Below are 15,250 nucleotides of genomic sequence, written 5' to 3'. Positions count from 1 at the left end.
GTCACGGCGGGCTAAAAGCCAGACAATCACTGGGATCTGAGAGTGACTCAGTAAAGTAGGAAAGTGTAAACAATATCTTAATTACATGGACTACTCCTTATATTTCAACACCAACATTGATATGATTGGAAGTAACGAGAGATATCTATTTTTAACAACCTATTTAGTACTACACAGGGCTTTGTGGAAGCTGGAAGCAGCTGTGGTTTTTCATGAATTAGGTAATCCTATTATCTCCTCATCCCAATTTAATCATGCTTTGTTTTTTTCATGATTGCTGCCTCATTATCATTTTGGTTGAGAACAATGCTGAATCACTGCTTGTAGTTGGAAATTTTGTACTTAGCAAATTTGCAATATAATAACAAAAAATAAATACTCAATTACTTGAAAATGTAAATGATTATGCTGACCAGAAAAATAAATATTTAATTAATTTGATAAATATGTGAATAATCTAACTAGTTCAGGATTAAAATGCGAAACCAGAGAGGAAATGCGGTTAAAAAACGTGTACAAGTCCCTCAGGAAACTCAGTTTGCCAGTTTAACATTCCCACCATCATTACTGCTGCTTTTATAATTACTGTCATCACTTACAATAATAATTAATACAATCATCAATAATAAAATCCACTTCTTCCTGCGATTTCTTTGTCATTCAAGCATGCTGAGTGTCTCAGTTTGAACCATCTGTGCTTGCCTACTGTACTTTACTGCTGTCCTCCATTTTTCCTACTCCCCTTTAGAACATAGAGTTTAATTCAGTCACTTAGGCTATCATCGTTAGTTCCTAAACAAGGGAATTGCACAAAGGGAGAGTCACATAGTCCTTCTTTTTCTTTATGTTTTATTTAAGGCTTTCAACCAAGTCGCAACTGGTATAACATTTAATAAAACACTGTAATTGCAGTCAGAAGTGTACATATATCACGGGCATGAATATTCTATTCTAGTCTCATAGCTAAATGCTAGAATAATGAAAACTAATTGTTTTGAGAATGTTTTTACATTTTTTACATTACTTTTTTTTAAAGTAAAAAGTTTACATACACTGATATTACTATCCGTTTAAACCAATTGGGGAATTGGGAAACTCATCCATCAGTCCCTAATTACTATAGACCTGTTCCCCTGACATCCCACATCATTAAGGTCCTAGAGAGAATTCTGTTGGCCCACCTGAGAAAGCAAACAAGCACATATCTGGACCTCCTGCAGTTTGCTCATCGCTGTGGACTCGGAGTTGGAGATGCCATCATACACCTGATTCAACACACTGCTTTGTAATCTGGACAAAGCCATCAGCACTGTGAGGATCATGTTCTTTGATTTCTCCAGTGCATTTAATACAATTCAACCTGATTTGCTTTGTCAGAAACTCCAGAAGACTCAGGTGGAGGCCTCAACAATCACCTGGATCAATGACTACCTGACAAACAGACCACAGTTTGTGAGACTGAAGGGTTACGTGTCTAACCAGGTAGTCACCAGCGCAGGGGCAACAGCCATTAGATTCTTAAACATAAAAGAAATTTATACTTTATGAGTATTTATGTATTTTAAGTTTTTATACAACATTTTTGCCAATGATGGCCACTATTCAAAAACCTGTGTTGCCATCAGAAATATGCAGTTTCTACCACTCTTGCGCTTGCTTTTGCTGAAGTAAATTTTTTTGTAACGAATTTGTTCTTTCTCCAAACATTCTTTAAATGACTTCTCATCAGCTTTTTAATTCAAAATTTATTTTTATCTATTCTTAGCTACGGAGTTCATTTACTGGTTAATTCAGAGAATTAAACAAGTAAATATTGACACATATGAGACAGAAATCAACACAAAAGCAACTGGTCAGTTTCAAAGAAAGGCTGTATTTATAATTGTTCTCTGCTTTCACACACCCACACACACTCTTACAACTATAGTCACACAGTTTTGACTCATGGGTATGGGGACTGTTTTTTTATTTTTACCCAAGTTAGTAAACACAGACACAAATATTTTGGCATTATGCCTCATGGCGGCAGTGTCTGCTTTGCTTTTTTGTTTATATATAAATCAATTATGTTTTCATCTGTTTTAAAATGAAAGTGGTGACATCAGCCTTTTCTCCAAAGCATCGATCATAGAATCTGATAATCAATGTCCTCTTCGTTTAACCGCTTTAAATATACAGAAATTCAATTTTAATGACAATAGCATCATTTATATAAAGGAGCCTAAATTTAGACCTGAGGCATAGAATTCATCAATGAGCTTAGGTTGGTTGCTGAACCCAAAAAAATTGTTCAGACAGGGTCTGAAGATTAAATTTGGTATTATATAATTGGGTCTTGCCAATAAAGTTAAACTGAGATTTTCATTTATAAATATTTAAAATTTAAATTTTGTAGTTGATGGAAAACATCTGCCAACAAGCAATTCATCTCTCTGGATCACATATTTTGTTGTAATGCAATGGTAACTTGTATTTTCAGCTTAAAACACTGTTGCATTCAGACATGCCACACTGTACAGTTCTCTGTGTTTGCAGTAAAATGTACATAACTTGACTTTGTTATTCCTTGCATTTCTAGTAGATTTGCAACAGGTAATGACTTATACAATAATTATAAAGCCAATGTAAAGTAAGGTTTATAGTCCGATATAAGGTTGCTGATAGCAACATCCATACTACGTGGATTCCATATGTGTTAGGGGTGTGGCATTTCATCCACCTCATGAGATGAGAGAATGCACAGTAATGTTTTCACAACACCAAGACCAGATTTTAACAATACCCTTCAAAAAACTAAGAATTTGTGGTTTTGCCTTTGCAAATTATGTTGTGATCATACTTCTGTTAAACCTGTAAAATAATTCAGTAAATGCCTGGCCAGTCTATGTCTTCCTGTCTCTATGTCAGTGTGATCCTAATGCTAAAAATGCATTAAGGCATTCCCCCTTTTTCATCTGTTCATAAACAGAATAAAACTTCCATGAATCTGAAGATCTGTTTTAAACAATCTTGTTTCAAGGTAGAATGATCCTGTTCCACTTTAATCACAAGTGTGATTAAATGCTTTTCTGCAAAGGGGACAAGACGACTGCACTGTATTGAGGGGAGGATGGATGGGGCCATGTATCGGGAGATCTTAACCAACAACCTCCTTCCCTCAGTAAGGGCATTGAAGATGGGTCATGGCTGGGTCTTCCAGCATGACAACAACCCGAAGCACACAGCCAGGGCAACTAAGGAGTGGCTCCGTAAGAAGTATTTCAAGGTCCTGGAGTGGCCTAGCCAGTCTCCAGACCTGAACCCAATCGAAAATCTTTGGAGGGAACTGAAAGTCCGTATTGCCCAGCGACTGTAGAAGAGTGCGGCATTACTACTGAGCTAAAGCAGTTAACACAAAACTCAGAGTTCTCTCCCCTCCCAGCCTTCACGGGGGGTACCTTTATTTCTCACAATTTACAAAACATCTTCATCAAATATTCCAGAGATTCCCTGCTTTCAGCTCTTATAGGGCGTTTTTATACAAATACAAAGCATTAGTGTATATGTGGTCCTCTTGACCAATCAAATGTGCCAGCTTCATTTACGTACACATTCTGGCACCCACAGCATTGATTCTCAAGCCCAGTTACGAAAATACAAGACTAGCATCACCTCTGCAAGAAATCATAACAATTTCATTACTCTTATCAACTCCGCATTCCAGAGCTGAACTGGACCATTCTTTTTCCCTTTTTTGGCCCAGCAAGACTCGACTTTCATGAACATTTTGTCTCAGACACACAAACACTTGTCAACCACATAAATTGCTTCCACATGACAGCCCGAAACCTGAAGGATCTAGAGAAGATCTGTATGGAGGAGTGGTCCAAAATCCCTCCTGCAGTGTGTGCAAACCTCGTCAAGAACTACAGGAAATGTCTGATATCTGTAATTGCAAACAAAGGTTTCTGTACCAAATATTGAGTTTGGTTTTACTAAATTTATCAAATGCTTATGTCATGCAATAAAATGCAAATTAATTACTTAAAAATCACACAATGTGATTTTCTGGATTTTTATTTGAGATTCCATCACTCACAGTTGAAGAGTACGTATGATAAAAATTAAAGACTTCTATATGCTTTGCTAGTGGCAAAACCTGCAAAATCAGCAGTGTATCAAATACTTGTTCTCCCCACTGAATATAAGGTCATGCAACAGCATCTCAATCAGAACCATTCCAAAACCTTTTTGAAACATTAAGAGGTGGACTTGCTGTTGTGCCTTGTATCATTGTCCTGCTGCATAACTGAATTATTCATGGGCTTACGGTCACAAACTGATGACTTAATATTCTGTTTCAGGATTGTCTGCTAGAGAGCATGATGAATTTGAATCCATGGCTCCACCAGTTACAGCAGACATGTCAAGGTCCTGAGGAAGCAAAGCACCCCAAGACCATCACACCAGCTCCACCATATTTAACTGTTACGGCTTTCTTTTTCTGAAATTCTGTTAATTTTTCAGTCATAACAATATGTAAACATTCCAAAATGTTTCATTTCTGTCTTCTAAATCCATAGAATATTTTCCCAAAACAGTTGGAGATCGTCTAGATATTTTTTTGAAATGGGCTTTTGTGCTTAACTTTACAGTTTCCAGAAAACTTCTAATCTGCTTTTTGAATTTCCTTAGATTATGATGCCTTTTAAAAATCTTTTAGCCTACTTCGTGCTGTCATACAGGTTCTATTTAAGCAATTTTTTTGATTCACAGTTAAGCACAGTTATTTCCTGAACACTGAATGATGATACATAATCATTTTGAAATTAGCTTGATGATCTGTAATGCCTAAACATGACAAGATGCAAAAACAGATTACATATGAATGAGGGTAAATACTTTTTAATGCACTGAAGATATGCTTATATGCTCTATGTTTTAACAATCAATTAGATCCAATAACTAATGGAAGCAAACCACAGAAAAAACATAAATCTGATAGATTATGATTCATAATTTGTCAACAATGTAGTGGAAGTAATGAGAGATAACACAGTTAGCTGTTGGCAGGGCATTAACTGACATGCACCCAAGGCCACTGACAGAATTGACATAGATTTATATTACCCCTTAAATTATTACCAGATCACTCTTGCCATACATAATGAAGATGAGAACTCTTCATGCTATTTTGTGATGATATATTAGATCCAAATCAAAGTTAAAATCTTGTGTCAGTTCACTAGCCCCTAGTATCAGTCATGGTCAATGCTGTGAAACTGATGACCCTCACAGGAAGTGGCACAATTAATACAGCTCTTTAGCTCTGTCAGGACAGGAACTGGCCAAATCAGATATGGTATTTTCTCATCATTTTTGCCACTGATCTGAGGAGAGTTCACATCCAGTTTACAGAAATCATTTAACATGTTTTTCAGGTGTTACAGTCATCAAATAGTAATGCATTTGAAAAGCTACATTTCTCACTGGGCAAAATAGCGTCGAGCCCCTGTGAACTACAATAATGTACTCCTAAAAGAACAAAGCATTCTGTTTGTGTGCACGGCTTGCATTATGTTCAGTTGATTTTTTCTTGTTGTTGTGTGTGTGCACCTGCTGAGTAAATGTGTGTCCAGGAAGTAGGTGAAACATGCCTTCTGTTGCTTTCCTTTGCTCTCTGCTAATATTTTTCTTTCAAACTGTGTCGTATTTTCAGCGTGGGCTTTGAAAGTTAGTAATTTTGTGAGCTTCTTGTGTGAAGTCTCTTCAGAGAGGCAGGGTCTTCAAGGCTGCGTCGTCCATGACAATAAAAGGTGTTTTCTCCCGCTTGTATGGGCTCATTGAAAATAACGGATTCTTGTATCTGGTGTCCCTGAATTTCTGACAAGCTCTTCCATTCACATATAACCTGTGTTTTCTCTCTGTGTTTGCTCTTGTTTACCCTGCAGGATTTCTGAGCACAGGAGACCAATCTGCTAAAGGGAACTATGGTTTGTTGGACCAGATCCAGGCTCTGCGCTGGCTCAATGAAAACATTGGCCACTTTGGAGGAGACCCAGAGAGAATCACGATCTTTGGCTCTGGAGCTGGTGCTGCCTGTGTGAACCTTCTCATTCTTTCCCATCATTCTGAGGGTAAATTTAATTTAGCATCATGGCCACAGTGGTTGTCGAAGGACATTAGCATTTCAAAAAAGTGTTCAAAAAAAGTAAATTTAGTGCAGAAGTTTCTGGTGTCATTTTTTTGGTGTCAATGCATTATAAAAACACTTTTTTGTGCAATTACAGTGGTGAGTATTTTGGGGTATGTCTCTATCAGCTTTGCACATCTAGAGACTGAAAATTATGCTAATTAATTTTTGCAAAATAACTTAATCAGATTGCACTGATAGATGTTGTTCAAGTCTTGTCACAGATTCTCTATTGGAAGGTCTGAACTTTGACTGGACCATTCTAACACATGAATATGCTTTTATGTGTTTAAGGTGTTCAGGGTGATGTGTTGATAGTTTTCTGTCACAGGTAGTGTTTTACATCACAGAGTTCTCTTTTGGTCCCAACTGAGCACTGAACCTTTTATAACATTTCAGTCAGTCAGTCAGTCATTTTCTACCGCTTATTCCATAGTGGGTCACAGGGGAGCTGGTGCCTATCTTCAGCAGTCTATGGGCGAGAGGCAGGGTACACCCTGGACAGATCGCCAGTCCATCGCAGGGCAACACACAAACAACCATGCACACACTCATTCATACACCTAAGGTCAATTTAGAGTGACCAATTAACCTAACAGGCATGTCTTTGGACTGTGGGAGGAAGCCGGAGTACCCAGTGAGAACCCACGCATGCACGGGGAGAACATGCAAACTCCATGCAGAAAGACCCCAGGCAAGGAATCGAACCCGGGACCTTCTTGCTGCAAGGCAACAGTGCTACCAACTGCACCACCATGCAGCCCGAACCTTTTATAACATGTTTGACTAAAATAAATTTATACACAGGTGGACTCTGTTTACTAATTAGGTGACTGCTGAGGGCAATTTGTTGCATTGGATTTCATTTAGTGCTATCAAAGAAAGGGAGGCTGAAAACAAACAAATGGCATAATTTAGGGGTCTCATTATAAAACATTGCGTAGGATCTATATTAAATGTCTACATATGCCCAAAAGCTGAAAATGGGACACGCTAAAGAAAATCCAGACTTATAAAGCCATGGGCATGCACACCAGCAAGCAATTTCCCTTTATAAATCACAGCTGCACCTCAATGTTTGCATACAAGGTTCCGCCTCATCTTCTGGCCTCTACATAACCACTTTCAACCATAAATGGTTGAAGCAAAGCAAAGCCACAGTGTGGGGAAATCTGATAAATCGACTGGTCATATTAACAATGCCATCTTGGACAGCAGGCTAGCTGTAATATCCCAGACCCATAGGTAGCGATGGGTACCTTTTACATTTGAACCGATACTGTATCGATACTCAGTACCTGGAAATCAATACCGGTACTCAACGGTACCAGTTTTCAGTATTTTATGTGTGTTTATGTGGTAGTAAATGTTAATTCGTTTAACAATAAAATCTCAAAAATTTTCAATTTTCATTCATATTTATATAAACTTTAACGAATATATCAAAACAACATCCAGCTCAACATCTCAGTTTTTTTAAACATTTCTTCAACATTAAAACCCTTAACTGATTATGCAGTGTAATGCACAAGTTAAAACCCAGCCATGTTGCTGGCTGCAGACGATGAGTCGCTAATGAATGCAGGCGTATTTAAGCACAAAAATATTGTGCTTAACCTAATCTTGTGTATATATACACACATTCAGAAGAATATATAAATGTCTGGGTCCATGGTTTCCTCTGACTGCAGCCTGTTTAAGCTGTCTACATATTCGACAGAACATTCTTACGAGAAAAAAACCAAAAAACTTTAACTGTCTCTCCATCTTTTTTATTTCTCCATCTTTGTCGTTTTATCACATCTTTTATTTGTTTCTGTCTCTGTATCACATCTTTTATCTGTTTCTGTCTCTTTCTTCTTTTGCTCTATCTATCATGTACAGGGGTTGGACAATGAAACTGAAACACCTGTCATTTTAGTGTAGGAGGTTTCATGGCTAAATTGGACCAGCCTGGTAGCCAGTCTTCATTGATTGCACATTGCACCAGTAAGAGCAGAGTGTGAAGGTTCAATTAGCAGGGTAAGAGCACAGTTTTGCTCAAAATATTGAAATGCACACAACATTATGGGTGACATACCAGAGTTCAAAAGAGGACAAATTGTTGGTGCACGTCTTGCTGGCGCATCTGTGACCAAGACAGCAAGTCTTTGTGATGTATCAAGAGCCACGGTATCCAGGGTAATGTCAGCATACCACCAAGAAGGACGAACCACATCCAACAGGATTAACTGTGTACTCAAGAGGAAGTTGTCTGATAGGGATGTTCGGGTGCTAACCTGGATTGTATCCAAAAAACATAAAACCACGGCTGCCCAAATCACGGCACCCAAACTGTTGCATGCCCAGAGTGAAGCATGGGGGTTGATCAGTGATGGTTTGGGCTGCCATATCATGGCATTCCCTTGGCCCAATACATGTGCTAGATGGGCGCGTCACTGCCAAGGACTACCGAACCATTCTTGAGGACCATGTGCATCCAATGGTTCAAACATTGTATCCTGAAGGCGGTGCCGTGTATCAGGATGACAATGCACCAATACACACAGCAAGACTGGTGAAAGATTGGTTTGATGAACATGAAAGTGAAGTTGAACATCTCCCATGGCCTGCACAGTCACCAGATCTAAATATTATTGAGACACTTTGGGGTGTTTTGGAGGAGCGAGTCAGGAAACGTTTTCCTCCACCAGTATCACGTAGTGACCTGGGCACTATCCTGCAAGAAGAATGGTTTAAAATCCCTCTGACCACTGTGCAGGACTTGTATATGTCATTCCCAAGACGAATTGACGCTGTATTGGCCGCAAAAGGAGGCCCTACACCATACTAATAAATTATTGTAGTCTAAAAGTAGGTGTTTCAGTTTCATTGTCCAACCCCTGTATGTATTTAATTACCAAGCTCAGTCTTATAGATCCAGGGGGATAATTTGACCTCTGACAGGCAAGCCAAGTCAAAAACTTTTATTCGGTGGTGACTGGACTTTTGCTGCGTGTCAGGGGCAGGACATGAAACACTTGGGCTATTTTGTGTACTTCTACCTTCGCATATGTACCAGGAGTAGGAGAGTTAGCTCTGCTGCTGCTCGTAGGAGAGGAAGTGCTGCCATCATAAGTAAATTTGGCGCTTTTTAAAACCGCAGATATCCTTGCCTGCTTTCTAGGTTTTGGCGGCATGTTTTTCTGTCAGCAGCTTGTGTTCACCTGCGTGCGAGTGGACGTAACTCAACGTGTCAGCATCAGCGCTGGTGAAAGAGTGTGTTTTCATCCAGCTTTTGTCAAGTTTGGCAACAGAAAGTAGAGTAGCGAGGACGCAGGGACAGAAATCCTTCACAACGTGATCTATTAAAACGAATGACATTAACTGTTAAAACATACTATATGCAGTGATTCTCTTGGGGTGCGGGGCGCCCGCTTTGAATAGTGGTAGGCGCTGCAGGTGCTTCCTCAGATTAGAAGTAATCCCGCCGCTGGCCTTGCACATTGCATCACAAACATTGCAGCGAGCATAATCTGCATCGCATTTTGAAAAGAGGAGCCATACTTTCGAGCGCTTTCTATCAGCCATGCTTACTTTGTTGACGGTACCAGTGGTTACTGACGTCATTACACTCTTGTGCATGCAATGCTGTGTACATGTCCGGCATGGAAAATCGCCCATTCTTCCACTCCCTCAGTGTCACAATGATGCGTTTAGGTACCGAAACATGGTACCGTTTAATTTTATGTGAATCGGTACTCGGTAGTACTGACAGAATTCGGTCGTACCTATAAAAGTACCAAATTCGCGTAGGTACTACCCATGGGAAATTTTACAGAAGTATGCTGTTCCTTTTTTTTTTTTTTTTTTTTTTACCGTGTCCTGTCCAGCAAAGTAATTCAATTCAATTCAGTTTTATTTATATAGCACCAATTCACAACACATGTTGTCTCAAGGCACTTCACAACAGTCAGGTACATACATTCCAATTAATCCTAACCATTGAACAGTGCAGTCAGAGTTAGTTATTTATTCAAATTGGATAAAAAGTTTTTCTAAGGAAACCCAGCAGATTGCATCCAGTCAGTGACTTGCAGCATTCACTCCTCCCGGATGAGCATGTAGAAACAGTGGACAGTCACTGGCGTTGACTTTGCAGCAATCCCTCATACTGAGTATGCATGTAGCGACAGAGGAGAGGAAAAACTCCCTTTTAACAGGAAGAAACCTCCAGCAGAACCAGGCTCAGTGTGAGCGGCCATCTGCCACGACCGACTGGGGGTTTGAGAGAACAGAGCAGAGACACAAAGAGAACAAAGAAGCACTGATCCAGGAGTACGTTCTATGTGAAGGAAAAGTAAATGTTAATGGATGTAGCTCCTTTAGTTGTTTCACCTAGAAAGAAAGAACAGATAAACTCTGAGCCAGTTTTCAAGGTTAGAGTCTGAAAGAGAGCACATAGAGTTTGTTACAGTTAAGCTCAGTCAATCGCCATGTCTAGGAGAGAGAAAGGGTTAAACACAAGTAGCACTCAGAATTGTTGTCTGGTGCCATGAAAAAACCTAACAGATTTACTTTCACAAGTGGACCATTATGGCTAACACTATAATGCTCCGCTCAATATTTATAATATAAATTTTATTAGAAAGTGCTTTGGGATTATTTCAATTGCAATGGACACGGAGACGGAAACGAAAAGGAAAAAAAAAGAAGCAACGAAGAGAGAGAGATGGGGCAAAAGGAAAAAGGGAGAGAAGGAGAAAAGAATAGAGGAGAGATAGTGGAGTAGAGAGAATACAAGATAACACCCTTGAAGACTGCTTCTACACTTGCAGAAACATATATAAAAACAGCATTGTTACCAAAAAGTGCATGGTACTAATGAATGCAAGATGTATTTAGTGGGCTCGATATATAACATCTGTGTATCTGTTAACACATGTTAGCGTGCTTGGACTTCTCCATAAAAATATGCAATAATGAGTGCGAGGAGCCACAGACTTGCCCCCCTTGACCTGTAACAAACACAGAGGAGATCTGAGCACCAGACATCCAAAGGCCCCCCCAGTACACAGTACCCCGGGAGGACCACCGGCAGGACTACCGCAAACCCACTACAGAAGAGCAGAGGAGAGTCCCAGAGAAACCACCCAGCAGCCATAGTGCAGAAGCCCCAGGGAACTTTAGTAGCGATCCCACAGGCCCCGCTGGCAGCAGTCTATGCCGGAGCAGATTCAGCCATGGATCTAAAGACCCAAGACCCTAGGGCACATCACTCCCCAAACAGAGGCCTGGCAGAGCCAAGGGGCAAAGGCCCCCAGTGAGCAGCCACCAGGAGGGAGCCTGCACACACCAAAGCACCCAGCACCAGACACCGAGAACCACCAATACAACAGCTGGCAAAGACACCAGCCACTGGCAGGGGGTGTTGCGGGGAGGAAATAGGCCCCACATTTGATGGAGGGCCTAAACTAATTTAGGAGAGGGAGCTGCCCAAGACCCAACCTAACACAAAAACAGGCACACACCGTCACAATCACACATTCCCACCCTCATACATACACACACACCCAGTGTAAAGGCACACAACAATGGATGCCATACACTCACTCACACTCCCAATGAATACTCCCAGGTCCAGGTACTGATACCCCAGAGGGGCAACCAGCGCCCGGACCTAGGAGGTGGTCCCCTTCCTTCCAAGGTGGAGAGAGGCAGACAACTCCAGCACCAGCACAGACTAGTGCCGGCAACCCCCAAACCCAAGCAACCCCGGTTCAGACCCCGACCCCCACTCTGACCCCAGCTCCCAACGACCCCCGTCTCATCTGATCTGGAGAGGGGGCCCCGAGACCCAACTGAAAAGCGGGACCAACACCACCAGCCCCCTAGAAATGCCTAATCCTCGATCCCTAGCCCCGACACCCAGTCCCCCACCTGAAGAGGCCACCGACCCCCAAGAAATAGAGTCAGCCGGAAATGTGTGTGTGGCCCCACTCCAAAAAAAAGAGCAGAACAGGAGGGCATATGACCAACATGCCCAACCAGCCCCGAACCCACGAAGCAGAGCCAACAGGGTGCTAAATTGCTAAACCCAGCAATGCCCACCCCGCAGCACCCACACATGATGGCCAGACCTGCACCGCACAAGACTACTACCCCACCACCACAGCACGCCATACAGCGGAGGACAGAACACAGCAAAGAGCACCCAAAGCAAAAGCCGTGCAGAAAACCTACACTGGGCGAATGTGTTCTGACCAGCTTCCCAAAAATAAAGCCCCCCTTTCAAAGTGCACCCCCACGAAAAGAAGACCCATAGCATCCAAACTCAAGAACACATGCCTGACACACATACACCAGCCAGAAGAAGCCCCACGAGAAAACCCACACCGAAGCCCACAAGAGGCAGCGAGCCTACCGAGCCAATACCAAAACCCACCTAGAAGCTGACACCACTCCATTTCAAGAACAAATCCGGCAAGCCCGCCTGCCCACACCATGCAGACCTCTCCTCCAGACAGAATGTAAACTGTGAACCATTAGAAACTGGAACCAAGACGAGGAACCAGAATCCAAACCAGAACCACCCAGATCTAAATGATGCCTATCCCCACGCAAGGCAATCAAGTATTTAAATGCTTAATCAGTGTTATTGCCTCACACCTTGTCAATATTTCTGTGTTAATCTTTGGTACACATCATCCTGGTGATCCTCGGGGAGAGGAAGGTGATGGTGAGGAAACCTTAAAGAAATGTTCAATGGACTTTGATTTAAGATTTAAGTAGGCTTATAGGCCTTTTTTTTATTTATGTGAAAGGTCCTTATCTACAGGTATGGCTCACCAGCGCAAGCATAAATAACACAGTGGTATTGAATGCGTATGTTGACATCTATCTATGATTAAAGTTCTATACGGAATTAAACTGAATGTCTGGGAGGAATCATGATGCAGTGTGGCTTCAATTCCCCACCTCTCCATATGCGTCAACAATTTCCGCTGTCTCCAAAACGAGCCTACGCCTGGGTCAGAGTTTGCGTGAGGGACCCCACATTCTCCCGTCAAGTTTGTTTTTTATAGATTTACAACCTTTGCGTGGAAAGTGATGTACAGCAGTTTCAGGGCTCATTTTGTTTATACAACACGTTTATAAATGAGACCCCAGGTCTTTATTCGCTGAACATTTAAAAAACATTTTTATAAAGTCCCCAAAAATATACATTGAAATGTGTGTTTATAATGTGACAGAACGTGAAAAAGATCAGTTGGTATGAACAAGTTATCAAGGCACTGAATAGTAATTCACTGTAAGCATCCAAGATATCTATAAGCAATTTTCAAGTTTTGCGTAACAGCCAAGGTTCATCCCCTTTTATCAGCTTATAAATCTATCTTTCTTAGACAAACCAGCCCAATCTGCAGTTTAATCTTATCCATTTGTGAGTGGGCGTTGTTTTAACTGAAGGATGTGTTTTATTCCATGGAGGAAAGGCCAGTGTGCTGTTCTTTTAGTAAAGAACTTGCAAGCTCACACACATGCATAAAGATGCACGCACACACAGCCATCGTAGCTACATAACATGAGAAGGAAACACAAGATCCACAAAGAGAGACAGACTGCGTACATTTGGTTAAGATTATCACTGTGATTACCTCCCATTGCAAATAACCATTTGCTGATCTAATTAGGTGCAAAATAACAGCATTTACTTCCTTCAAATAAAATTTGGTGACACATATAATAGCGTCAGGGCATGCAAAGCACCAGTTTTAAATCTATTAAGGCAAGAAAGTATAAACCCACCATATGCTTTAGATTTGTAAAAGTATCCAGGTTTGTCTTTAATCAAAATGCCGTTGAAAAATCTAGATAGTTAATATTTTTCTGCAACCTCTCATAATGCAGTACTGAAACTATTCTTTGAAACACTTTTGTTAAGCTGATCCTGAACAAGGTCTGACTGCACTGACCATGACATGCCGGAGATGCCATGGTTCCCTTTTATCTCCATGTAGATTCTGCACAGCCTGAAGATTCACTGGCTGTCATTTACATATGCCGCATCATAAATATTTATATAGTTTAAGTTTGCAAACATAATACAGCAGAATAAAGTTATATCTATGTTGGCTCAACATAACTAACTTTGCTTCTGCACCAAAACACCCTTTAACCATCTATGTTACTCCCCAGTGCTTGATGGTGGGGGTTTATACTCAGGAGTACCTGCTTTTATCTTTTCCACAACAAACAAATGCATGGGTTTGAATCCAAAATTTTTTACTTTTAGAATCATGTCATCCGAGTCGCATTCAGTCCAATTTTACAACAGTTATCTTTTTAGTTCTTTTACAGGTCCTTCTCAAAAAATTAGCATATTGTGATAAAGTTCATTATTTTCCATAATGTCATGATGAAAATTTAACATTAATATATTTTAGATTCATTGCACACTAACTGAAATATTTCAGGTCTTTTATTGTCTTAATGCGGATGATTTTGGCATACAGCTCATGAAAACCCAAAATTCCTATCTCACAAAATTAGCATATCATTAAAAGGGTCTCTAAACGAGCTATGAACCTAATCATCTGAATCAACGAGTTAACTCTAAACACCTGCAAAAGATTCCTGAGGCCTTTAAAACTCCCAGCCTGGTTCATCACTCAAAACCCCAATCATGGGTAAGACTGCCGACCTGACTGCTGTCCAGAAGGCCACTATTGACACCCTCAAGCAAGAGGGTAAGACACAGAAAGACATTTCTGAATGAATAGGCTGTTCCCAGAGTGCTGTATCAAGGCACCTCAGTGGGAAGTCTGTGGGAAGGAAAAAGTGTGGCAGAAAACGCTGCACAACGAGAAGAGGTGACCGGACCCTGAGGAAGATTGTGGAGAAGGGCCGATTCCAGACCTTGGGGGACCTGCGGAAGCAGTGGACTGAGTCTGGAGTAGAAACATCCAGAGCACAGGCGTGTGCAGGAAATGGGCTACAGGTGCCACATTCCCCAGTCCTGGGCTACAGAGAAGCAGCACTGGACTGTTGCTCAGTGGTCCAAAGTACTTTTTTCGGATGAAAGCAAATTCTGCATGT

General features: G+C 41.0%; 1 protein-coding gene across 2 annotated transcripts in view; it reads left to right on the top strand.

Annotated features, from left to right (window-relative positions):
* Positions 1 to 15,250, top strand: part of nlgn2b (neuroligin 2b) — a 127,966-nt gene that overhangs the window by 92,311 nt on the left and 20,405 nt on the right. For both annotated transcript variants that reach the window (XM_047378920.1, XM_047378919.1), the window contains exon 5: positions 5,931 to 6,116. In XM_047378920.1, coding sequence (XP_047234876.1) covers positions 5,931 to 6,116 — 186 coding nt within the window. The remainder of the gene's footprint in view (positions 1 to 5,930; positions 6,117 to 15,250) is intronic.

This window comes from Girardinichthys multiradiatus, chromosome 11, assembly GCF_021462225.1.
Source record: "Girardinichthys multiradiatus isolate DD_20200921_A chromosome 11, DD_fGirMul_XY1, whole genome shotgun sequence".
NCBI classification, from domain to species: domain Eukaryota; kingdom Metazoa; phylum Chordata; class Actinopteri; order Cyprinodontiformes; family Goodeidae; genus Girardinichthys; species Girardinichthys multiradiatus.
This window is presented reverse-complemented; position numbering and strand designations above follow the sequence as displayed.